A 25,460-nucleotide genomic window follows, 5' to 3' on the forward strand; every position below is an offset into this window, starting at 1 on the left:
CTGTCCTGGATAACTGTAGACTTCTTGATTGTCATGAGGCTTTGCAGCTTAACATTTCACATTTTGTGTGCTAACAATCTGTGCACTGTGTATTTTTCCACATTCTGTACTATTAAAAGTTTCAGTGCTGTATTCCTGCATGTCCTCTGAATTCTCAAAGAACATGTATCTAAGGAAGACTTTACTAATCTCAGCTTCTGATTTCAGCACTGGAAATTTTAAAATTGGGAACAACATCCCGGAACCATAACCTATTAACAGACCTCTTGTTTTGTATGTTGATTTTTTTTCAGTTTTTGTCCCCATGCTGCTATCATTTCTGCCAGATGCAGTGTTGTATAATTTTTTGTATGTGGCAGACTTTTAAACTAGGCTGGTTTATTTTCTACCATTCAACTAACTCCAAGGTGAGAAGAAGTGAAAAGTGAAAGTATTAGTCGCTCAGTCATGTCTGACTTTTTGCAATCCCATGAACTGCAGATTGCTAGGTTCCTCTGTCCATGGGGTTTTCCAGACAAGAATACTGATGTGGGTTGCCATTTCCTTCTCCAGTGAGTCTTCCTGGTCCAGGGATGGAACCCAGGTCTCCTGCATTGCAGGCAGACTCTTTACCACCTGAACTACCAGGGAAGCCCCAGTGTGGGAAGTCCTTGTCATTAAAGCTAGATGCTAAGAGAAATCAGATGAATAATAATATAGATCAGAGAAAAATAAGAGAAGGTAAATATGCTGCTGAAACAAAATGCCACAAATAAACATCAGAGAGACATGAGATCTGGAGAGAATTGTTTATCCTATTTGGCACCTTTATTTTATGCTTGAAGAAATGAAGTCTCAGAGAGATAATGTGACTTTTCAAAGAACACAGAGTGAATTCAGAAGAGAACCAAGTTTAGACCCTCCAAGGTCCTGTTCTGTTGTTTTTCCACATTCGCATATTGTTATTATTAAAAGTAATGATAATGGGAAGAACCAAAATTTGTGAAACATGTATTGTATTTCCAGGGCAATGTATTAAATTGTTCCATCATGCATTACCTCATTTAATCCTCACAATAACCTCTTGTGTGTTCCAAATTTACAGATAGAGAAGTTGAGAGTTAGAAAGATTAAGTAACTTTTTCAGAGTCACATGGCTAGTAAGTGGAAGTGCATCTTCTTTTTGGTAGGAAAAAAAAGTGTGGGAGAGGAGTTTTTCCTAATCATTGAATATTCCTTGAATTTTGACTTAGAAATTTGAGCTACATGTATATTATTGATTTTTTCTGATACATTGTATATTAACCACTTAATCCATATACCCTCAAACCAATGTTCTTTTTTAATGCCTGTCGTGTCTATTAAGAGAATCATACTTCCAAAAGTACATTTTAGAATACACATAGATAGTAGACAGTGAAAATTGCTCATAGTATTGAGTATTTGGAGTAAGTGGTTATTATACAATGTATCAGAAAAATCAGTAATATACATGTAGCTCAGATTTCTGAGTCAAAATTCAAGAGATATTCAATGATTAGGAGAAACGTCTCTCCCACATTTTTCCCCTACCAAAAGTCCAATCCAAGAAGATTTCAATTGAATCATTCTCCGTTATAAGTATGTATTGAGGAGTATGTGTTGTCTTATTTCACTTTGCTTGGTGTGTGTACATCTGACTTTTTTTAAACCTCTTCTCCAGGGTCTGTGTCTTTGTCTTGACTTCCAGTTTGATACTGTGGTTAAAGATCGACCCACAATACTGAGCAAGCTTTTACTCTTGCATTTTCTCAAGCAAGATATTCCTGCTTTGAGCTGGGAGTTCTTTGTCAACAGATTTGAAACGCTTTCTTTGGAAGCTCAGCTACATTTGGATTGTAACAAAGAATTTCCTTTTCCTACAAGTAAGCAAAACAAAAATCTTGCTTTGAAAGTCAGTTCCTATTCTTGTGCTTGCTGGATAAGCTGGATTCTCTGCGTGTTGTTTCATTTCCCGTTATGGAAACTACCTTGACTTCACGGACTCAGTTCATCAAATGTTTATCGAATATCTACTGTGGTGGTCTGCAGGTTAACTATTTTCTGGCATTTCAACATTAAAATTCTCATTTATTTGGGGACCAATGAGAGCCATTTGTGACTCTGTGTTCCTTAAATATTTTTCAATCATCTTGTTTATGTTTGTGAGCAACTTTGTGAGATTTATTTGCACTTTGTAAATTTACACTTCCTTGCTTAGTAATTAGTTACCTGCAGCTCTAAATAGATGGAGGAAAGACTTTGGTCACTCGACTATTTATCCAGTGATAACAAAATTAGGTAATTTAACCTTACAGTTTAAACAGAAAAATGATAAGTGATAGTTGAAACAGGTAATAGTTACATTTTTTAAAATATAAATCTTATCATAGAGGGAGACAGATGAATGAGAAGTGTATCCATGGAAATGATTTTTAATATTGAAAATATACACAGATGGATTATTTCAGACTAGTTGTACATAACTTAGCTAGTTAAGGAAAATGATCACCTCTAATTCCTTTTGCAAAGCTATCACTGCTGTGAGGACCAATGTCGCTAACCTCAGTGATGCCGCATTGTGGAAGATCAAGAGGGCTCGTTTTGCAAGGAACCGCCAGAAAAGCGTGCGTTCCCTCCGAGACAGCGTGAAAGGACCTGCGGAATCCAAGAGGGCGCTCTCCCTCCCCGAGACCCTAACCTCCAAAATCCGTTGAGTATCTTCTTCCATCCTCCCTTTAAATCTGTTTGATGTCCTTCTGAGGCTGACCTGTCTTGTTGAATGTTCACAGAGAGTAATGTATGTAGCAAACTGAGCTCCTTCAGGTTCCCTAGAGGGTCCCCCCAGGTGTATCAGTGCCCTGGGTGGCTTTTCCCAGCTGCTGGTGAAGCAACGCCCTGATCCAGCAGTGGGTTGTTTTGAGACGTAGAAGGCAGCATATCCACTGATGCATGGCACGAAATGCAGAAGAAGCATTTGTTCCTAAGTCCTAGAATATGGAAGTTTCCACCACTAGTATCATAACCTAAGAGTTTCCTGGATGAAACTCTGACAAGACCCATGACAACTAAGAGGGGAGAGTGGAAATTTGGAATGCATGACAAAGGCAGCCAGCAGACTCCCAGAAAACCAATAATAATGGTGTTTTCAAAAAAAGAAAAAGTAAGGCTGAGGAGAAGTTGAATTTCTGCGCAACTTCACCAGATAATTTATAAATAAAGACAAACATTATTGCCATCTAAAAAAAAAAGAACATATATTATTGTTTTCCAAAGGTCTTTCCTTATACAGCAGTTTTAAAGAAGACAAAAAATTATCAAATAACTAGATGAACGTAAGCAATGGCTTATGAATGACAAATAATTAAAAACATAACTGTCATCATATTAGTGAATGAATGCATTAAATATAGTGCTAACTTATAACATTTATGAAATGATTTAATTTTTAAATAACTGTCGTGAAGTTAATAACATCATAAAACATATTTTTTTATCCTGTCAGAAGCTGAAATGTTCGCTTTTTCATTGGCATTTCTTAGAAGACAGCTTTATGTGACATAACCATTTTTAATCATATATATGATTTTATTTTGTTTATTGCATTTTCTCTATTTTATGACAAGCTATGGAAATGTGGTATTTTGAATTTTGGAAGAGTCATTGAAAGCCCTTTAAGCAATCAATAACTCAGCTTTTCAGGCATCAAAGATAAATAAGAGATGGCCATTTGAGAATAACCTCTAGCAGTATCAGGACCAGGTGAAACTGCATCAGATCCTAGAAAGCAGTACTTAAATTAAATAAATTACAATTTCTATATGCATTTCCCAGCTCTTTTATTTAAATAATCAGTTTGGGACCTAAAGTTTATTTATTGATATTTCTTGTTCATTGATTCACATGACAATTTTGAAGGATAAGAATTGAAGTCACACTGAAGGATGTTCTTTAGATTCAAAGAAAACCACAAAACTTTTGGGACATAAACCTCTTGTCTATGATGTTAATTACAAATAAGAAAGCAGAACTTACTCCTGCTATCCAATGCAGTTAGAGCTGAGTATGTTTTCTAGGCTCAAGTTGTTTTTAATGCTTATTTAAATAGAGTTGTTGTTGATTTTTAAGCTGTGAGGTTGACCAGGCATGAGCAGTCTGCTCCAGCTCTCGGTGGGACACCCGAACAAACGCCAGGTGGGTACTTCTGACGTTGAAGGGCTGTGTGCAAGTGTCTATCACAGGTGGACAAGGTAAAGAATGAGGTGTCTCTAACTGGACCTGAGTGATGTAATTACAATTGGAAAGCTCGAAGGGTTTCACCCCAGATGCTCAAGTGTTTGAGTCCCTGACATGGCAATTCTTTCCATTTTCAAATTGGCAGATGACTTTTAAACCTGTTAACTTATGGTCCAGTAAGAAGCATCCTGTTACCCAAGTGTGCACTTTTTCCCCCGAGAGCCAGTATGAATAGAATGATGCATAGCATTTATATTTGTATGTGTTTTTACACATAGAAATATTACTTTCATATATATCTGCTCTAGGAAAAACATTTCATTTACATTTTAAAAGGTTATACATTTAAGCCACCATCATTCACTCATCCCCTTAGCCATTTCTGATTCTTTGCAACTCTCACATGCATTTCTGTCTCTCAGAGAAAGGAGGATTTCCATTCTTTAGAGCATCATAGTCAGCTTGGTAGAGTGTAACTATCCTTTGATATTTTGATAGATTAGTTTATCATGAAGTATCTTTAGGGTGGAAGGGATGCTGGCAAATCTATTACAGACCGAATGTTATCTACACACTTGATGCTGTGCCTGTTGGGAAAATTGTGGAGATTCTGAGTACCTGCCTATTTGTCCAAAACAAACCTGGTTAACTACCACCTATGTATCATGCTATACAATGTCTGGTTCTTCATCTGAGAATAGTTTTAAAATAAACTTTTCAGAATGGTACTGATACTCTCAGAAGGAAAATTTCAAGTAAGGAGACATTCAAGAATGTGTTCTAAAGGGACTTCCCTGGTGATCTAGTGGTTAAGAAACCACCTGCCAATGCAGGGGACATGGGTTTGATCTCTGGTCTGGGAAGATCCCACATGTGGCGGGGTAGCTCAGCCTGTCTGCCGCAACCCCTGAGGCCTGTGCATTCTAGAGCCGGGGCTGACGCAGCATGAGGAGCCCCCACAACGAGAAGCCTGCATGTCACAGTGAAGAGCAGCCCCGCTCACTGCAACTAGAGAAAGTCCATGCCTAGCAATGAAGACCCATCACAGCCAATAAATAAACAAGTAAATAAATTTATTAAAAAAATAATCTGCTAGAAAGAGAACCAGTGAGGGGTGGGAGGGGAGGAGAAGAGAGAGAGCCCCTAATATTAGGAATGCAAACGGCAGATGTTCATCGAAGTGTATTTTCTCTTTTAAAACTGATGAGATTAAAGGGACAGCAGAAACCTCGCAGAGTCCGTCTACATTGTTTTTTTGTTTTGTTTTGGGCTGTGCTGGGGCTTCATTGCAGCGCATGCGCTGTTCGTTGTGGAGTGCCGGCTTTAGAGCACACAGGCTCTTTAGCTGAGGTGCTCTGGCTCACTTGCCCCATAACACGTGGGATCTTATTTCCCTGACCATGGATCGAACCCTTATCCCCTGCATTGGAAGGCAAATTCTTAACCACTGGACCCCCAGGGAAGTCCCCCTCTCTCTACTTTGTTTTAAGCATCACTCAGGCCTCAACTGTGCTGAGTTTTTTTTTTTTTTTAAAGAATAAAAATAAGAATTTCTGACCCTGTGTGTCATTAAAAATATGAAAATCATCCATTTCCTCTTCAGTTAAGTCTTTTTGAGATCGGTTCTTAGGCCATTTCATAAATTGTCTTTATCTCACCATATCTTTTTGTCTTAAGGCTTAGTTGAAAAGTTAGTCTTTATTATTACCCATTTAAACAATCCTATCATAGGAGTCCTCTCACATGTCTTTGGAAAAACATATACATATGTATCTTGAAGTTAAGAAAAGCTGTTAGGTGTCTAATTGTCCCACCAAAAGTGACCAGATGGAAAAAGAGCAAATAACAGCATTGTTTAAATTAAATAAAAAAAGCTGAAGCTTCTGAAGAGGTAATTACATGATACCACCATAAGCAAAACTTGCTTAGATTTGGAAACAGATGGCTCAGCTTATAAGGCAATTTCAAACTAGTTTTTCATTTTTTTCATTATTATTTACTGAACACTGAGTGTTTTACCTTGGAAGCAAAGACATGCCAGGATAATCATAAGATTGAACAGGGTGATTTAAGATAGTAATTAAATAGAAACCAAAGGCCTTGCTGTTTAAGGAACATACTTTTGTTTGGAAAAAGTAATGAGCTCCTCTATGCAAAACCTCTTATTGATTAGGCCCGAAATAAGGCAGATGTCCTTTAATTATGCAGCAAGACTTAATTTCAGTTGATGTTTAAGTCAAAACTTTGGACTGGATATACAGTTTATGACTCTCTGATCTTAGCCTTTATATATTGCCCATAGCAAATTTTGCAACAGAAACATGCTTGTAGAGAGGGGAAACTCTGCAAGGCTACCAAAGAGTTGCGTTACTCTGACTTTTTTTTTTTTTTTGAGTTAATAATCTGTTTTTTTTTTACATTTTATTTTTAATTGGAGGATAATTGCTTTACAAATTTGTGTTGGCTTCTGCCGTAGAATAACATGAGTCAGTCATAAGTATATATATATATATTTATCTCAAAGACCTCTGTGCATGTATGTAAAATTCATAGACTGTCATAGCTGAAATATTAGAGCTATGTTAGCATTCTCATTTTCCAGAAGAGGGAAACTGAGGCTTCCAGAAAGGAACAAGTTTCACAAGCTTGTTGATGACAGATCTGGATCTCAAGCCCACATGTCTTGATCTGTCTTGCAAGACATGTATGGTAGTGCTAGCAGGAGCTCATACCTTCATTTAATCCTAACTGATGAAATACACAATTTCACCTGCTAATCGGAAGTTGGTATAATTATAAATTATATATAAGCTGTTTTTGCACTGATGCTGTGAGAACCAGGAATTCTTTGTTTTTGGTGATTCAGAACACCTTTTGAAGAGTAATTGAATATAATTCAGCAGTTACCGTAGGTTATAATTGGACAATACTGAAATAGTATCAACCTCATGGGAAATTTAATTATATTTCCTTCTCATCCCTTGGAATGAGTAATTAAATAATAGTAGGTATACAATGTTAATAATAAAAACAGCAACAACATTTATATATGTAGAGTACCTCTTTATAAAGAGTGTTTTTAATGCAAATTATCTAATTTCAATTTCACAACAATTCTGCATATACATAAAGTATTTTTTTTCCATTTATTTTTATTAGTTGGAGGCTAATTACTTTACAACATTGTAGTGGTTTTTGTCATACATTGACATGAATCAGCCATGGATGAGGAGTACATAAAGTATTTTTTTCCACTTTATATACAGACAGGAAAACTGAGGTCATGAGGGGCTAAGTAATTCTGCTTGCCTGATTTGCTCAAGGTCACAGGTAACTAATTAGAGACTTGAGTCCAGGAAACTTGATCTGCTTTCCTTTCCACTACAGCTACCTCTCAATGAGTTCATCTAAGGTATTCCTGTCCTAGGGTACGCGAGGACACCAGTCTTGTCAGGGAGCTGACCTGGGCATTCAGGCCCGCTACAGTGTGACATAAGCCCATGGATGCCCAGACCAAAGGATCTTCCTGAATAAGATTCACAAATTGGTCTGAAGAGCCAATCTAATCCCTAAAGGGATATGGATACTTTCAATTCTACTCCAACCTAAAGAGAAATCTTAGGATCTCTTGGTCTGAATTTATATCAACAAGAGAATGTTCTTAATACTGGGTATCATAGGTAAAACTCTCTTGTATTCCTGCCTCCCTCTTAGTGTTCAGCTTAAAATTCCAACTAACTTCTCTTGAGGCTCTTTCTTTTTTTCTAGAGGTGGTTAACAGTTCATGTTTTCACTAACTTGCAAAATTGGGATCTTCCCAACCCATGGATCAAACCTGGGTCTCTCGCATTAGAATTTAATTGTTTATATAGGAATGCCCTTGTCTGAAATGATAGTTTTGGAAATGAGAGTTTCTATTGAACAAAGAATTATTGGGCACCTGCTGTACTAGGAGGAATGTAAAGATACATCAGAAATGTTTATACTCTCCACTTGCTTATAGTCAAGTAAGAGAGATAAAGTAAGAAAATAAGTGAACTCTCATCTCCAGAGAAAGTGATGGTAGAATGGGTTCATTCATGTCAACTGCAGTGGGAGGAGAGCTGGACGCAACAGGGAAGGTCTCGTGGACAGGTGACTTCTCAGCCAGGCTGAGACAGGTGGGTAGGAGGTAAGTCACGATAGACGTGGGGTAGGAAGAGACAGAGGCAGAGATGGGGAGTGTATGAGGCTTTGCAGTCAGCATCCGGCCCCATCTTTCCAGCCCTTCTGTGGCTCTGCGCACACACAATAGAACTGCTGTGAACGAAGGCTCAAGTTGAATTAATGAGCTAGGGAGATCAGTGAGGTAGAGTAGTTAGAACTACCAACATAATGCGGACTCATTTATAGTGCTCGACTGTTGGTTTCTCTGGACCAAATGCAGAGTAAACTCACGGAAACCTCCTTCCACTACCTAATTGTCACTTGTTGGAGGTGTCAGTGAGTTGACTTATACAGAGGAATGGTCTCTATTTCTCTACCTACTTCCTTGCTGTTTGGGGACTTCATCCATTTTTCTCCCACGTAGAAAAGATCTGAAATACTTACTTAAATTCAGGGCACTTAAACATTTACAAGTAATGAACATCTACTATATGCCAATCACTGCCTCCTGTTCTGAGAGAGGTATAAAATTTGAATAAGACGTAGCACTTGCCTTCGAGGAGTCTTTATTCTCCCCTCCTTTCTTGTTTTTAGAGATTTATTATAGAATTTAGGGATCACAGTTGCTGAGAGGAGGGTGGGCATATTAATAAGAAGGGCTCCTGGGGGCCACATTCATGGGATAAAATTGGGGGTGGGGGTGGAGGGCCACCTTGCAAGGTGAATAGAGCACCATGAGAGAAGGCAGCAAGGTACAAAAGGCTGGCTCCATTCTGAGATCCAGAAGCAGCCCAGTGTTTATGTAAGGATGCTGAGCTTCTGGGATGGAGCAGTAGGAGATGTCTGGAAAAGCAGATCCTGATCCTGCCTGGTTTCAGATCTTCTGAGTAAATAAAATTGTATTCTACTGTGGCATTTCAATCAGTTGTGCCATTCTGCCGACAGATCGTGATGGACCCAGTCCATGTTAAAGTTACGCTAGGAACAGTTCTGCCCCCATGACAATAAAGATGTTTACAGTTTTCTTTGAAAAAATGAGAAAATCAAATCTCTTAACATGTTCAATCTCTAAAGTTAAAACAGATATAAGAATTTTATAGACTAGAATTCAAAAGTAAATATGTTCATTGTCACAGTTTGGAGAAAATATTATAGGCATTTAGTTTTAAAATGGAAAATTTATATCCTTTATAGATAACTAAACCAGTTTAGTATAGATAACTAAACCAGTAATATTGTCTTTATCAATAAAGAAAATTTCAGCTTTCCTAACCTCATTTTTCTTAGGGGTTTGATTAAGGTAACTTTTCTTAATGAAGAGTGGTGCCAATCACATTCTTACAGTCCTTTGAAAGAAAGACAATATACAAAGTACAGACTTTCAAAGCCCTCACTTGGAGAAGTGAATTATTGGAATTAAAAGAGACTCTTTTTTTTCACTTTATGAGAAAGGTTCCATTAACCAGTTCTGTTTTCAATACACTTAATGGTTTGTTAATGATCACTCATTACTCAGGGAAAGCAAAAAGCCACAACCTAAAAGCTAAGCACTGCAGATCAATGAAGATCAATCTAAAATGAAGATAGGGCCTTTGTGACATGATACTTAGTCACTGGGAAAATATGATTTGATTTGAAATGTTAAGGTGACACACTTTGAAAATGATTATCTATTTGCAGTGGGGCGAAGAGATTTGAAATATTTAAAGTTGAAGTCTGATGGTTTATTTTCTAGACTTGAGGTGATAGAAGGAAATGGGGAGCTCATGTCCTAGCTGAGCCTTGTCTGGAGCTCCCTTTCTTCTGTTTGAGTTCTCTGGACTCTCAGGGCTGGACAACAAAGGTGCATTTCCTTCTTGAATGCTCCTCAGTTCTATTTTAACTTTGGGGCTTTGGAGTCTAGCCAGTCTGGGCTTGGAGGTGGCCGAGCAGAACTGAGTGATAGCGTGCTCTCCTAAACCTTGCCCCCCAGAGCTAAGATGAATTGAGGAATGAAGCTATAGCATCATAACAGCCATCGCTTGCTGCTACAATGGCATTGAACCCTGCAGGGAACCTAGATTCTCATACTTGTGAGGTTTTTGGCCCAACTACTTGCCCAAAGCAATAACCTCCTTCTAGTTGTAAAGTAATAATACTCTCAAGAAAAAAAAAAATCAAGATTAAATACTTTTCAATGCTGAAAATATAGTTCTCTAAACTTTTTAAATGAGGATTTGGTCTGATCTTCTATTTCAAACATTTAATTATAATATATATCAGTGCTTTATATTTATGACCTTTGATGAAATAGGATGTTCCACATGAATTGATTTTTTTTTTCTGGTGGCCCATGTCTGCCTAATAAATAATGATAATATTAACAACTTACTGACTATTTCTGCATGTGAAACAGCATCATAAACAAATCTTTAGGTTTTATTTGAATAATTTTTGATAAAAAAATCTCTAAAGTACACTGCACATATTTATTCCTTCATGAACAGACTATGAGACAGAAAATAGAAAATGTTAATGTCCAAGGGTTGTAGTGAAGTTTGTTAGGTGATTTCCCCTATATTAGATGTTCTTAGACTTAGTTGATTCTGTGACTTTTTCACTCATTGCCAAGATCCCATCTTAGGGTATCACTTTTGAGCAGATCAACATTCTTCTGATCATCTGGGGAAGACTAGACAGCCAAGCACATAAACTGTACTATGTGTAGTTTCAAACTAGTAAATTTGGAATTTGACATTACCTTCATATCACTACCTCAGAGAAAGTGTTTAGGCTCTAGACAACTAATTTCTGTGGTCCCCAGAAAACATTCCTTCTATCTTGTTTCTCTTGGTTGATCCTGGAAGACAGATTAGTTGAGGAATTAAAAAATATGACTGGCTACCTAGCTCTTTGTTGTATTCTGCATGCTATAATTTAAATGGATAGAATCAAAGTTTGCTGTATAATGATTTGTAACCAAAGCTTGTCATCATTTAGAATGTTTTCTCTCAGAATGAGAGATGAGAATGATGTGTGCTGGTCTAAACCACCAGGCAAAAGCTTTGTTTCCAATTTAGAAATTCTCATGTCAAAGGAAGGAAAAGAATGCAAAGCATATTTTGAATAAGGCCCCAAATATAAGTACAGGAGAGCAAATCTCATTTTTCCTTCCCTCAAAGTCCCAAACTAAAGGGCAGAAAACAAGGGGAGACAGGGTATAATTTCTGACTTTGAGAAATAACTGAGAAAGTTCATGTCAGGCACCTGTTCAGATGTGATTATTTGTTAGGCTAAGAGTAAGTTAGGGGCTAAGGTATTTTCTCTCTGCATGTGAACTTTCAGCTCACCTTCATGTGGCATTTTTCTGTTTTTAAAAGTTCATGCTTCTTTCTTTCTGTCTGTGCCCTCCCACCCCTTGTGTGTTTCTCATTACAAACAGCAGGGCTTATAATTTACTATTTCTAATTTTGAATGTATAATTCAAAGAGTACACACTGCTGTTATCTCAGGATTTGGAGAAGGAAACTTCTTTTTTGCCTCAGCTGATTTTTGAACATAACTGAATTGAGATAATAATTTAAACCAAGTAACCCAATGGATGTTTTAGTTGCTCAGCAGATTTGATGAATATTATCTTGTGGTTATTCTTACCTATTTATTTTACAAAGCTGGAAGGAAAATGTCTCTTTATTAAGATAAAACTTTGCTAAGGTATTTAAAAGTTCTCTAAATGCAAATTTGGTGTAGGTATTTGTCTTGCTGTTTGAAGATAACTTTGCTTTCTAGTGCCATGTTTTTATTTGCATTCCCTTATTCTTCCCAGGTGGCGCTAGTGGTAAAGAACCTGCCTGCCAAAGCAGGAGATACTAAGAGACCCAGGGTTCGATCCCTGGGTGGGGAAGATCCCCTCGAGGAGGGCATGGCAACCCACTCCAGTATTCTTGCCTTGAGAATCCCATGGACAGAGGAGTCTGGTGGGCTACAGTCCATGGGATCGCAGAGTCCAACATGACTGAAGCGACTTAGCACACACACATTCTTCCCAAATTGGTTGGTGATACAACAACATAACTTCCATCCTGGGAGCAGTGCTTTGCTTAGTAGGCCATGTTATGTCTGAGTTTGTCTAGAACAGACCTTTAAATATTTAGAGGCAGCAAATAAAGTGGTGCTTTATCGATAAGTGAAATTTGACTGTAAACTTACTTGTGGGGGAGCCACCCACTGATGGCCTTTCTTGTACTGACAGGACAACAGTCCCCTGAGAATGACAACACCATCAAGGACCTGCTCCCTGAAGATGCTGGAATCGACCACCAGACAGTGCACCAGCTGATCACAGTGCTCATGAAGTTCATGGCCAAGGATGAGAGCAGCGCCGAGTCAGACATCAGCAGCGCCAAGGCCTTCAACACAGTCAAGCGGCACCTGTACGTCTTACTCGGCTATGACCAGCAGGAAGGTTGCTTCATGATCGCACCTCAAAAAATGCGCCTGTCAACTTGCTTTAATGCATTCATTGCAGGAATTGCCCAGGTAAGTGGAAGCTTTCACGAGTCCTGCCATTAGGCTTTTAGTACAAACAAGTCATTAAATTCCATTTAGCCAACATTGGTTGAGTGTCAAGTTTTGTGCAAGTTACTTTATTGTGTTAGTCATGCAGTTGTGTCTGACTCTTCTGCAACCCTGTGGGCTGTAGCCCTGCCAGGGTCCTTTGTCCATGGTAGCCATTCCTTTCTCCAGGGGATTTCCCGACCCAGGGATTGAACCCATGTCTCCTGCGTTGCAGCTGGATTCTTTATCTTCTGAGCTACCAGGGAAGCCTAGGGATGTATAGAAGACATCAGCAGCCTGATAACATAAAGGGAGCTGGGGATTTGCAGGGGTTGGGGAGGGGAGTATACATAAAACTTAGCATTTAAGAATTTAAAAAATTATTTATTTATTCTTGGCTGCGCTGGATCTTCGTTGCTGTATGCAGGATTTCTCTTTCAGTAGTTGTGGCACACGGGCTTAGCCACTCTATGACATGTGAGATCTTCCTGGGCCAGGGATCAAACCTGTGTCCCCTGCATTGGCAGACAGATTCTTAACCACTAGACCACCAGGGAAGTCCAAAACTTAGCATTTCAGTCATTTTCAAATGTACTATTCAGTTGCAATAAGTATATTCACATTCTTATGTAACCATCACCACTTTCGTCTCTAAAACTTTTTCATCATCCTAAATTGAAACTCTATTCATTAAACAATAAAGGAGTGTGGAATTTTTGTTTGTAGGGTTTTGTTTTTTTTTTTTTAAATCCTTTCCCTTTTTTAGCTTCAAGTAGAGATTTGAGTTAATCATTCAACTTACTGCATATCATATTATCATCATTGGCATTTTCCATGTTTCTTTGCTACTCCTAACTACTGTGTTATACACCATGGTATATATTTCTCGTGATTTAACTATCTATTCCTTCAGTAATGGACACTCATATTGCTCCCAACTCCTCACCCTCTCACATAGATCATCAGTAACCATTCTGTACAGTCCAGTGATAGTTGCTCAGTTGTGTCCAACTCTTTGCAACCCCATGGACTGTAGCCCACCAGGCTCTTCTCTCCATGGAATTCTCCAGGCAAGAATACTGGAGTGGGTAGCCATTCCCTTCTCCAGGGGATCTTCCTGACCCAGGGATCGAACTGGCGTCTCCTGCATTGCAGGCAGGTTCTTTACTGTCTGAGCCATCAGGGAAACCCCAACCATTCTGTACATGTAGCCTTATTCAACAATGTGAGAGTTCTTTTGGGATATGGATCCAGGAGCAGAATTAATAGACCATCAGATATACATGGACTTCCTAGGTGGCTCAGATGGTAAAGAATCTGTCTGCAATGCAAGAGACCCAGGCTCAATCCCTGGGCATCCCTCAGATGCCCTGGAGAAGGGAATGAATACCCATTGCAGTATTGTTGCCTGGAGAATCCCATGAACAGAGGAGTCTGGAGGGCTCTAGTCCGTGGGGTCACAAAGAGTCAGACATGACTGAGTGCCTTTCACACTTTCAGTTCAGTTCAGTCGCTTAGTCATGTCAGACTCTTTGTGACCCCATGAACCGCAGCACGCCAGGCCTCCCTGTCCATCACCAATTCCTGGAGTCCATTCAAACCCATGTCCATTGAGTCGGTGATGCCATCCAACCATCTCATCCTCTGTCATCCCCTTCTCCTCCTGCCCTCAATCTTTCCCAGCATCAGGGTCTTTTCCAGTGAGTCAGCTCTTCGCATCAGGTGGCCAGAGTATTGGAGTTTCTGCTTTAGGTATATATATATATATATATATATATATATATATATATATGTAAAGTTTCACACTTTAGGTGCATATATATATATATGTCTAATTTGACCAGTGCTACAAATCTAACTTTCCAAAATGGCTGTCCTAATCTGCAAAGGGTGTAGAACTTGGGGCTAGAGAGAAATGGATATGAATTTCAGCTCTGCCACTGTTATTAAAACTGTTATGGCCTTAAGCATCCTTGCTTCTTTGCTCATTGGTAATAGATTTTTGGGGGAAAAATTAGAGACAACATATTGAAAATCACCTTCATGAGTGCCTGTCGCATGGAAGGAACTCATGATCATAGCTGTTACCATTTAGCTCAAATAGATTGCTAATATAGTGAACACAGAGAAGCAATGTGGGAGCAATATGCATGTCTCCTGCTGGTGCTGATAAGTAGATGAATCATCACTAATACTCACCTGTCTATGATAGAGACAGAAGACACCACTGCAGATAGCAAAATTCACTACCCTTCCTCCCTCACTTCTCTCTTTCTATATTCACATTATGTATATTTATTTTCAAAATATAAGCAAAAAATTAAAATGTAAATCCCCAGGAAACCCATGACAAAATAAGTTAGTAACATTTTGGTATATGTTGATGGCTCCAGATTTATATACATTCCTATATACATGCATACATACATAGGTGTGTGCATGTATAGGTAGCTTTCACTTTTACCATCTGTGTGAGAAGTAGGATGAAAATCCAGACTGCCTCCCCCAGTACCTTCTGTAACTCATGTTTCAAGATCATTAGTAGTAGTACTGTTAGTCGCTCAGTCGTGTCCAATTCTTTGTAACCCATGGATTGTAGCCTGTTGGGTTCCTTTGTCCATGAAATCCTCCAGGTAAGAATACTAGAGAGGCTAGCCATTCCATTCTCCAGGGGAACTTCCCAACCCGGGGATTGAGCCCAGGTCTCCCACATTGCAGGCAGATTCTTTACCATTTGAGTTACAGAGAAGCTCTAATAAAAGCTATATGCTTTTTCCTGCTTCTGAATACATGTTGCTGAATTGCTCCTGTCCTCAACTACGTGTATATGTCCACATGTTTTTTATAATGACAGGATCATTTATACATACTGATATATATATGTGCCTGAATGTGTGCATGTGTATGCATATACATGTATACACATACATATGTCTGGGCTTCCCTGGTGGCTCTGTTGGTAAAGAATCTGCCTGCAATGCAGGAGACCTGGGGTTGATCCCTGGGTCAAAAAGATCCCCTGGAGAAGGAATTTGCAACCCACTCCAGTATACTTGCCTGGGAAATTCCATGTCTCTTTTAAACCTAAAAATTGTTATGAAGCTCATATCATGTAAATAAATTTGTACACTATTCCATTTAATGTCTATAGAGTATTCTGTTTTTTTACTAATCTTTTGTAAAGATTACTAAATCTTTAGATTTACTAAAGATTACTAATAAAAGATTTACTAATAAATCTATTATTTACTAGTAAATATAAAAGATTTACTAATCTTTTAGTAATCTTTTGTTTTACTAATTCCATACTATTGAATATGGAAGTCATTTTCAATTTGGAATGGTTATGATGCTGGTTGTCTTTATGCATACATCTGGAAATGCCTGTCTGATTTATTTCCTTAGAATATGTTTAATTGCTATTTAGAGGCTATGTGCTTTTTCCTGCGTCTGAATACATGTTGCCGAATTGCTCTCCTGAAACGTTAGAGAAATACTCTCGCTAGTGGTGTCTGAGAATGCCTGTTTCCTCACATAATTACCACCTCTACATGCTTTCATTGATTCTAGTTAATAGTTTAATATGACTTCCCAGGTGGCCTAGTGGTAAAGAACCCACCTGCGTGCTGGGTCGGGAAGATCCCCTGCAGGAGGGCACAGCAATCTGCTCCGTTATTCTTGCCTGGAAAATCCCATGGACGGAGGAGCCTGGCTGGCTACAGTTCATGGGGTCTCAAAGAGTGGGACGCGACTGAAGCGACTTAGCACGCACACAGTAGTTTAATAGGACATTTTCAAAGAGAAAATTTATTTTCAGCATATAATTAAGTAGATAAATAATTAGACAATTAAGTAGATGAAAACGAAGTTACAAGTTTTTAAATTCCTTGTGAGGTTGGACTTTTGTCCCTTTATGGATACCGGCCATTATTAATAATATTTTGTGAGATACCTGTTAAAGATTTTGCTCGTGTTTTGATGGTTCAAAGTTTTCCTTTTGGCTTATAAATATTCCTTATAGTTTTCCTTCAGTTGTTAAATTTTTTTCCTGTTTCAGGTTATGGACTATAACATTAATTTGGGAAAACACCTTCTTCCCTTGGTGGTTCAGGTGCTCAAATACTGCTCTTGTCCTCAACTCCGGCATTATTTCCAACAGCCACCTCGTTGTTCCCTATGGTCCCTAAAGCCTCACATCCGGCAGATGTGGTTGAAGGCCTTGCTTGTCATTCTTTACAAGGTGAGTTGCTGTAGTCAATCTTTTGTTTGGGTGGAACAATTCTTTTAGAGAGAACATTTAAGAGATCTAAGCTCAAAATTTTGTAAGATAGTAATTTGACCTTCAGAGGAAGATTCATGATGTACAATTAGTATTCAGAAGTGAAGAACTTTTGGAATGAATATAGAAATGTAGACCATGCCAGTATATACTCTAAACTGTTTAAAGCCAAATACGATGAACATGGATCCATAATCTCTGTTTATGCTCAGAACCTCATATTTTATCTATGTATTAATTATTACATCAGAAAACAAGAAAAGTACTTAAAATTGTACTCCTACATAATGTTTATGCCAGCTCATTTTCTTGAAATGAATTAAAATTTACAAACTGGCATGCATTGCCATCCATAATTTGGTGGTGCAAGAGGGTGGGAATACAATCGCTTGTTCAATAAGACCATGGTAAGAATTGACGTCTCTGCTTTTATATAAATATATAGATATTTATTTATTTATTATACCCAGAAGAGACTGAGAAAAATAGCTAGCAAGATCAAGTGGAAAAACTTACCCTTGAAAATAACTGTTTATATTTTTCTCCCTCCATTTCATTGAGCAGTATCCATACCGAGACTGTGATATCAGCAAGGTCCTTCTGCATCTGATTCACATAACAGTCAATACACTCAATGCACAGTATCATAGCTGCAAGCCCCATGCCACGGCAGGACCTTTGTACAGTGACAACAGTAACATAAGCAGATACAGCGAAAAAGAAAAAGGTACTTTATATATCTCAATTTTATCCCAAACTCAGCTTGCATATGTAATACATTTCTGGACAATGTTTTCCTTAGACTGTAGAGGAGCACCCCCAGGTACTATTCTGGAGTTAAAAAAAAATGACCTACTGCTTCATTAATTCTCCAAATTTCCCGTGAATGTTGCTGCTTTCCTTTTTTTAAAATGAGCACTCAAGAGAAATAATCAATATGCTTCTAAATCCCCTTTCATGAGAAATCATGTTCTGCAAAAAAAAAAAAAAAAAGAAAGAAAAATTGTCTGCTGTCTGGTTAAGGAGATTTTGTAAGTCTTTTACTTCGTGTTGGAGACATCTTGCTTTGGGCCATGAAATGATTCTTGCTTGGTACTCAGTGGCGCCATGATCCTGTCCAACTCAGGTTTGCTTCTGACCTTGTGATCAGATTTGAATGGAGTCTAAATGTGCTGAAGTGGTCTTTCCTAGCCTCCTTATTCAATATGAATTAATTTAAGGCAACTGAAATCAAATATTTTGCATAGGTTTAAAGTATTTCTAGTATCAACACTTTTTTGTATTGATAGCTTTTCTACAAAGGAGGCAGCAGGATGAAACTTTAGCTAGAGTAAATTTCCAGCCTGGATATTTTCAGGTGAGAACTGCAGAGCCAAGGTTTGTGTTTTTAGTGTCTGTTGCAGGGTGACTAGACTCATGAAAGGTGACATCATCTCATCCAGTCCTGGGAGAAAGCCAAGTGCCCCATGACTCTTAGTAGTGTTAGTAGATTCCTTTTTGGTAGAACTGCTCTGCAGATGTCTGAATAGGATGGATTGGAGCCAGTATTCTATTATTCATTTATTACCAAAAAGTTCAAGACGCTAGGTTGGCCAGAGATGAAACTGAGAGAAAGTTCTTTAAGTTCTGATACCATTCAGATCCTTCCTGAAGAGTATTTTGTCTACTATCTTAGGTCCCAGTTTCTGGGAAATTGGACAGACTCAGTTAAACTATAGATGTCATCAGTGTGGGCTCAGTACTTGGGCCAATCCCAGATGAACATTTCTGGGTGAGAGGAGCCATGCTGAAGTCTTCCTGTCACTCTCATTCAATTCATTTTGAGAATTATCGTTGATACAAAGTTATGTAAGGGGAGTTGCATAACTCTTGCTCCAAAAAAGCTGTATTTTTCAAAGGAGAGTATTTTTAAGAACGAAATAAATAAAACAGGACATTGTATTGACAGGCTTCCTCATCACTGCAGAAGTTCACTGGGAGTTTTGTATCCATTTTGATCATTAACCCTAATTTTTTTTTCATTTGACCAAAAAGATTATTTTGATTACTTTGTCTAGCATCTGCTGCTCAAATTTCATTTACTTATAGAATCATGTGTTTAAGACAGAATCGGTCCTTAAAACTTAACTCTAAGCTTATACTCCCTTTATACTCAGAGAATCTTAAATAATCATAATCATACCTGAACCTCATTTTGTATACAGGTAGATATAAATATAGGCCAAACACCATGATTTCAATGATGTTCAGCTTGAATAGTAGGTTAATTCCATTCACTGTGGTGTTAATGTGTTTTTGTAGCCTCTTCTCTTGCTGTTTTGTACATGGCTTTGGCCTTTTCAAAGGAAGAAAGAAGAAAATTTATTAAGGGAATTTTGTGGGTTGCAATATAATAACCTTTTCCTCATTAATGTGTTTTGGGGTTTCTCTTTGACTTAAAAGTGGCCAAATGGGGGTACAAAAGGACATAGAAACAAGCTTGCTAGGACTCTAAGTGACCAGTTTGTTTATGGAGCCTCAGGACCATAACAGTCAAAGATTCTTTCTGGGATTCATAAAAGCTGCCCATGGCAAACTAGAGAAGAGTCTTACTTTAGTGGGGAAATGTTATTTTCTGTTTACTTTTTCCTTTGTTTACCCTTTCAGTCCATAATCATTTGTGAAGCTTTTGAGATGACCAGTGGCTTTTCTAAGCTTTTTCTGTGTGTCATGTGTTTCATTATCAAGTGTAGAGTACAGTATTTTGCATTCACAAAGTATAAGGTGCATGTACTGTTAGGCTGTGTCTATGCCAGTTCTCAGATCCCAGGAAGGCATGTATTTGTGGAAGGGGCAAGATCTACTCATTTTGTTTAATTTTCTTTTGCCAAATTAGCCTGAAAATTCACCCAAAGCAGGCACATTTCAGGAGTGTCCCAGATTCCTGACATGTATTGGTTATCTGATTATTAAGTGCATTGAAAAGGTTCCCCATGAAGGCTCTACTGGAATATTGAGATGCCTCTTTTGAAAATGCTGCCCTTTGTGACATGGAAATTGAGGGGCAAACTTGTAACAGTTTGTTCCGCTCAACTTATGAATAATTTGATGCCTGAATAAAATGCCCAGCTGGGCTAGACTTGGGCTGGTGTAGGAACCACCCCAGACTGTGTTCCATGATGCTTTTGTTGAAATGCTTGTGTAGACACAGCCTAAGAGAGAATAACCTCTTAAGTGTAATTTTGACTTTCTCTCCCCAATTAGAAGAAGATAGTGTTTTTGATGAATCTGATATTCATGATACACCTACTGGACCCTGCAATAAAGAGTCTCAAACTTTTTTTGCAAGATTGAAAAGGATAGGCGGCAGCAAAATGGTGAAATATCAGCCGGTTGAGATGAATGTTCAGAGAAGTATGAATTTTTTCCTCTTAGTAATTTTATGCAGAAATGTTGTACTCTACCATTTGTTTGGGGTGAAATCTTAATTTTATTATGTTACTACACATTTTAATACTGTTGATTTTATATATATGTATGCATAACCAGTATATATATATACACACTTATATATATACGTGAATTGACAGATACATCATTAACATCATGATTGTCTTAGAGGGCCATTGCTTGATTTGATTTGTTGCACAATTTTGCTTCCCTTCCACACAATTTGAATACAGTTTTCTGGATCGACCTCAGCCAAAAGCGATTCCCTCTCCCGCACACAAATGAATAGAGCTGAGGGATTATCCTGAAGCCTGATTTTGGAAATAAGATCTTAAACTGCCATTTGGGGGTTCTTTCATTCCAAAGTTTTCTGGTTTTTGAAATTAGAATGAACCTGATGAAAACTTGGCCAGAAAGTCAGTTTTCCCTTTTGGTGGAGCTGGGGTTGTGATTATTATTGATGCCAATTGTATGCCCAAGTATGAGGGGAAAAGAAAGTTGAAATCTCCAAGTAAAATAGTACTAGCTTTTTCTGTTTTAATCAGGTGAAATAGAACTGGCTGAGTATAGAGACACGAGTGCATTACAAGACAACATTCTACAGTGTGTGAGAGAAGAAAGCATTCAGAAGAAAAAGCTGCGCTCTTTAAAACAAAAGTCTCTTGATATAGGAAACGCAGACTCCCTCTTATTTACGTTAGACGAGCACCGTAGGAAGTCCTGCATAGACCGCTGTGACATAGACAAGCCTTCTGCCCAAGCTGCTTATTTTATGCAAAGACAGCATGACCACGGACGATCTAGACAGAATTCCGCTACAAGGCCCGACAATGCCGATATCCCCGAGAACCTAGCTGTGGAGGGTTTTCAAGAATCTCGGAGGCCGGTGATACCGGAAGTTAGGTTAAATTGCATGGAGGCATTTGAGGTGAAAGTTGATTCCCCAATAAAGCCTGCCCCCAAAGAGGATTTAGATCTGATTGACTTGTCCTCAGATTCAACATCCGGGCCTGAGAAACACTCTTTGCGCTCAACGTCGGATAGCGACTCGCTTGTGTTTGAACCTCTTCCCCCTCTGCGAATAGTAGAGAGTGACGAAGAGGAGACCATGGACCAAGGGAACGAGGGCGCCTCTGGGCAGAACGCCGCCTCTTTAACCTCCGTCCCCGGACACCCCTCTGGCCTCAGCCTCGGTACAACGCCCCTCGTGCGAGTGAGCGTGGAGGATTGTTCCAAAGACTTTTCTTCTAAGGACTCAGGAAATAACCAGTCCGCGGGTAACAAGGCCGCGTCTCTCACAGCTCTGGAAGACCCCACAGACTCTGAAGAGTTAGTCAAGCCGGAGGAGCTGCAAGAGCTTTCCTATGGCAGCCCGCTCACGCTGAAGCAAAAACGAGACCTCCTTCAGAAGTCGTTTGCCCTCCCCGAGACCTCACTGGACGATAACGCTGAGCCCAGCACCGAGGAGGAGAAGCCTTGTGGGCTGATGCCAAGTTCGGGGACAAAAACTGTCCTCCTCAAGGTCCCTGAAGATTCAGAGAACCCAATGGAGGGTGAGAAGCCCAACGCTGTCGCTGAATCAGACACAGAACAGAACCCCGAGAGGAAGGCAGATGAGGAGGGAGCCGAGGAGTCGGAATTTAAGATTCAGATTGTCCCCCGGCAGAGGAAACAGAGGAAGATTGCGGTCAGTGCCATCCAGAGAGAGTACCTTGACATTTCCTTCAACATTCTAGACAAACTGGGTGATCAGAAAGATCCAGGTGAGCGCCTCCTTCTTTCTCCCAGCCGTATGTTCAAGTTTGTGCCTCTTACTTGTGAGGGTCTTGGCACTAAGTATGCCTCAGACTCTCAGCCTTAAAATGGCAGGGGATGACGTTATCATTGCTTCATTATCACTCTGAACCCTTCCTGCTTACTGCAGCGTGTTGGATTCAGATGTGGTTCTGTTGGCTCCATAAATGTTTCTGTATTGGTTGTTCCTCAACTCTATAGTCAATTCTTGATCACCCTTGGCAACAAGAGGCAATGATAAATTAATACCAAGAATTCCAAATATCATTTTTGTTTTCCTCAAACAGCAAAAGTCATTAATTGAACTCTTTTTGCTTTCTTTTTTTTCCTTGCTGTACTTCAGTGAATTATGATACAGACCAAAGGAGGAACAAACAGAAAGGGCTAAAATAAAGCAAAGAGTACTTGGAATGATTGAGAATTGATTGTATAATCATTTAGGGTCTATAGCTGATTACATATTCTAACCAAATATCAGCAACCTGGCAGACATGGTGTGCCCTTGGGAACCAAAATGAGCCCAGTTACACCCCACTCTAATCCATGGTCACCAGTTGATAGTGAAGCTGCCAGAGAACTAGATCTTCCTGCCTCAAATGCCACGGCTTGTGTTTCTTTGGAGGCACTGATTCTAAGAGGGATTAACTTGAAAAAGTGACAAGTTGATAGTCCATCTCATCCTAAAACACAGTCCTCTGCTCTGTTATCATAACACTGATCAGAATGTCTCTTAATTTCTCAGCGCATATCTTTAAAAAAAATAGAATAGGAATATTCAGAAAAAATAGGAATTGGTCTGGGATGATTATTTTAGTAGATTCATAGACTGAAAGACATTGGGCACTGGCAAAAATCTTGGGGACATCTAATCACCCCTCATTTCCTACAGGAGGACACTGACCCTGAGGAGGTGATGTGCCCCGCGCTGGGTTGCACATCACTTCTCCCTCACTCCACAATAAAAGCAGCTCCTGAGAGAATAGGCTCGGCCTTTTTATTTGTTCCGGGCATTTCCTGAGGTTTCCAGCAGTTCTCTGCCTCATGAGACAGAGCTGTGTAATCTCAAAGGTGCCCTGTAAAAATCTGTTGAATGAACATGAATGTAGTTGGAAAAGGTCATGCTCCAGCAAGGCAGGGGGGGAAGAAAAAGATTCTCATGATAACAAGAAAGTTTAAGCGTGTTTCTAAGGAAACTGGGACACCTTTTTATTATTTGGAGCCAAGAAAATTTTTGCATATAGATGGAGGAAAGCACTGACCTATTATAGAAACTATGGAGGTCTATAGGTGGATGTATAAAGAACCTTATAAAGTCTATGAGGGTATGGCAGCCCATTCCAGTATTCTTGCCTGGAGAATCCCCATGGACAGAGGAGCCTGGCAGGCTACAGTCCGTGGGGTTGCAAAGAGTGGGACACAACTGAGTGATTAAACACATAAGGTCTATGTATGGGTATATAAGAAACCATTTAAGGTCTATAGGGTGGGTATATAAGAAACTATATGAGGTCTCCTGGGTGGGTATATATGATATATAGGTTGTATATAGGTTGCCTTATGTATGTTTTCATGTATCTGTGTGTTTGCCTTCTTTATTCATCCTTAGGTCAGATTGTTCCCCAGGCTGCCAAGAAGGAGATTGGTATTAAATTAATATATTTGTTACCAGAATAAGAAGGGAAGTATCTGACAATTATGATGACATACATTTAAAGTTTTCATAGTATAGATTATACTATCATAATAATTTTGTATCTGTATAGTGTCCCACAGATCACCCCTTCCTTGCTGGGGGTTGGAAGGAGGCTCACGTGCTCAGAGTAAGACTCAGGCTCCCTCAGACCTTCTTGCCTCTCTCAGTGGTAGTCAAGGGAGACCAGACCTACAGCCTTGCTGTTGCAAATCACCTTGAGGCTATCAGGTCTCATGGCATTGTGTACTTTCCTTTCCCTCTGTTCATGTCAGTCCCTGCAAGAAGCCCCAGATCTCCCTTTTTCTCTCTCACTCCCGTTTCCATGAGGCCTTGCGCATGTCCTGTCCAGCACCTTTCTTCTATCTTATCCCAACTCCTGAAACTTTTCCTCCATCAGAAATGCATCGTGCTTCATGAGCAAAATCCATTATATGCTCTCTCTGTTGTTTCCTTTACCTCCCTAGTCAAATGAAAGTCCAGCTCTTCCCTGAAGATACTATGCCTTAGGCTAGGGCCAAGGTGTGGACACCTTCCTTGCTCATCGTTTCCCCTTTCAGACTATTTCCACGGTGTCTCTAAAAACATTCAGCTCTGAATCTCACATTATTTACCCCCAACTTTCTCACTGATTGACAATTTTAACACTGGGCTCATTTTTACTCTTTCCTAAGCTATTCCTGTCTCAATTCTCGTTGATTTCAATATTAGTACAGAGAGTACAGAGTCTTAGTACAGTGTCTTCTGACACCCTGGCTTCTCAGCTCCTTGAATTCATCTTCTCCAGAGACTGTTTTTCATCTTCCACCGTTGCTCACTCATTCCCATGATCATATCACAGAACTTGTTATTATCAGTAGCTGCAGACTGTCCATGATGTCAATCCAATGTCTCCCATTCTCTGATTACCATTTCCTTTCTCTCTGGATAGCACTGTATTGATCCTGTTGCCTTTCACTATCCTTCCCCTACTTCATGTCTTTTCTTCTCGAGTCGATTATTATAATCCCTCCCTGCCTCCATCATCCCTGACCTTTGCTATTTTCAGACTTGCTTGGCTAAACACAACCCTTGTCAAATCTGTCTTTCCATCTACCAGCACCTGTGTCTATCAGATGAGTGTGACTGGAGGAAAACATGTAATAGTATTGACTGATCTCATTTTAAATTCATGACTACAAACATCAACTAGGTCCTTTAAGCTACTTGGCAATCACATCGTATATCCCTGGTCCATTTACGTTTCCATCCTCCTGACATAGCTGCTTTTCCTTTCAAGCTTTCATGTCTCTTCCTATTTGACCTAATCAGGAGGGATTTCCACATCCTCCTCCCCCATTATCTGCCTCCCTT

At 39.2% G+C, this 25,460-nt stretch overlaps 1 protein-coding gene across 2 annotated transcripts in view; it reads left to right on the plus strand.

Annotated features, from left to right (window-relative positions):
• UNC79 (unc-79 homolog, NALCN channel complex subunit) overlaps positions 1-25,460 on the plus strand; it is a 212,596-nt gene that overhangs the window by 107,304 nt on the left and 79,832 nt on the right. Inside the window, exons 23-30 of one of the 2 annotated variants that reach the window (XM_061159335.1) lie at positions 1,682-1,883; positions 2,530-2,709; positions 4,126-4,191; positions 12,611-12,897; positions 16,973-17,155; positions 17,759-17,921; positions 20,438-20,587; positions 21,169-22,386. In XM_061159335.1, coding sequence (XP_061015318.1) covers positions 1,682-1,883; positions 2,530-2,709; positions 4,126-4,191; positions 12,611-12,897; positions 16,973-17,155; positions 17,759-17,921; positions 20,438-20,587; positions 21,169-22,386 — 2,449 coding nt within the window. The remainder of the gene's footprint in view (positions 1-1,681; positions 1,884-2,529; positions 2,710-4,125; positions 4,192-12,610; positions 12,898-16,972; positions 17,156-17,758; positions 17,922-20,437; positions 20,588-21,168; positions 22,387-25,460) is intronic. The other variant, XM_061159336.1, reaches the window with a different exon arrangement.

Source organism: Dama dama, chromosome 13 (assembly GCF_033118175.1).
Source record: "Dama dama isolate Ldn47 chromosome 13, ASM3311817v1, whole genome shotgun sequence".
NCBI classification, from domain to species: Eukaryota; Metazoa; Chordata; class Mammalia; order Artiodactyla; family Cervidae; genus Dama; species Dama dama.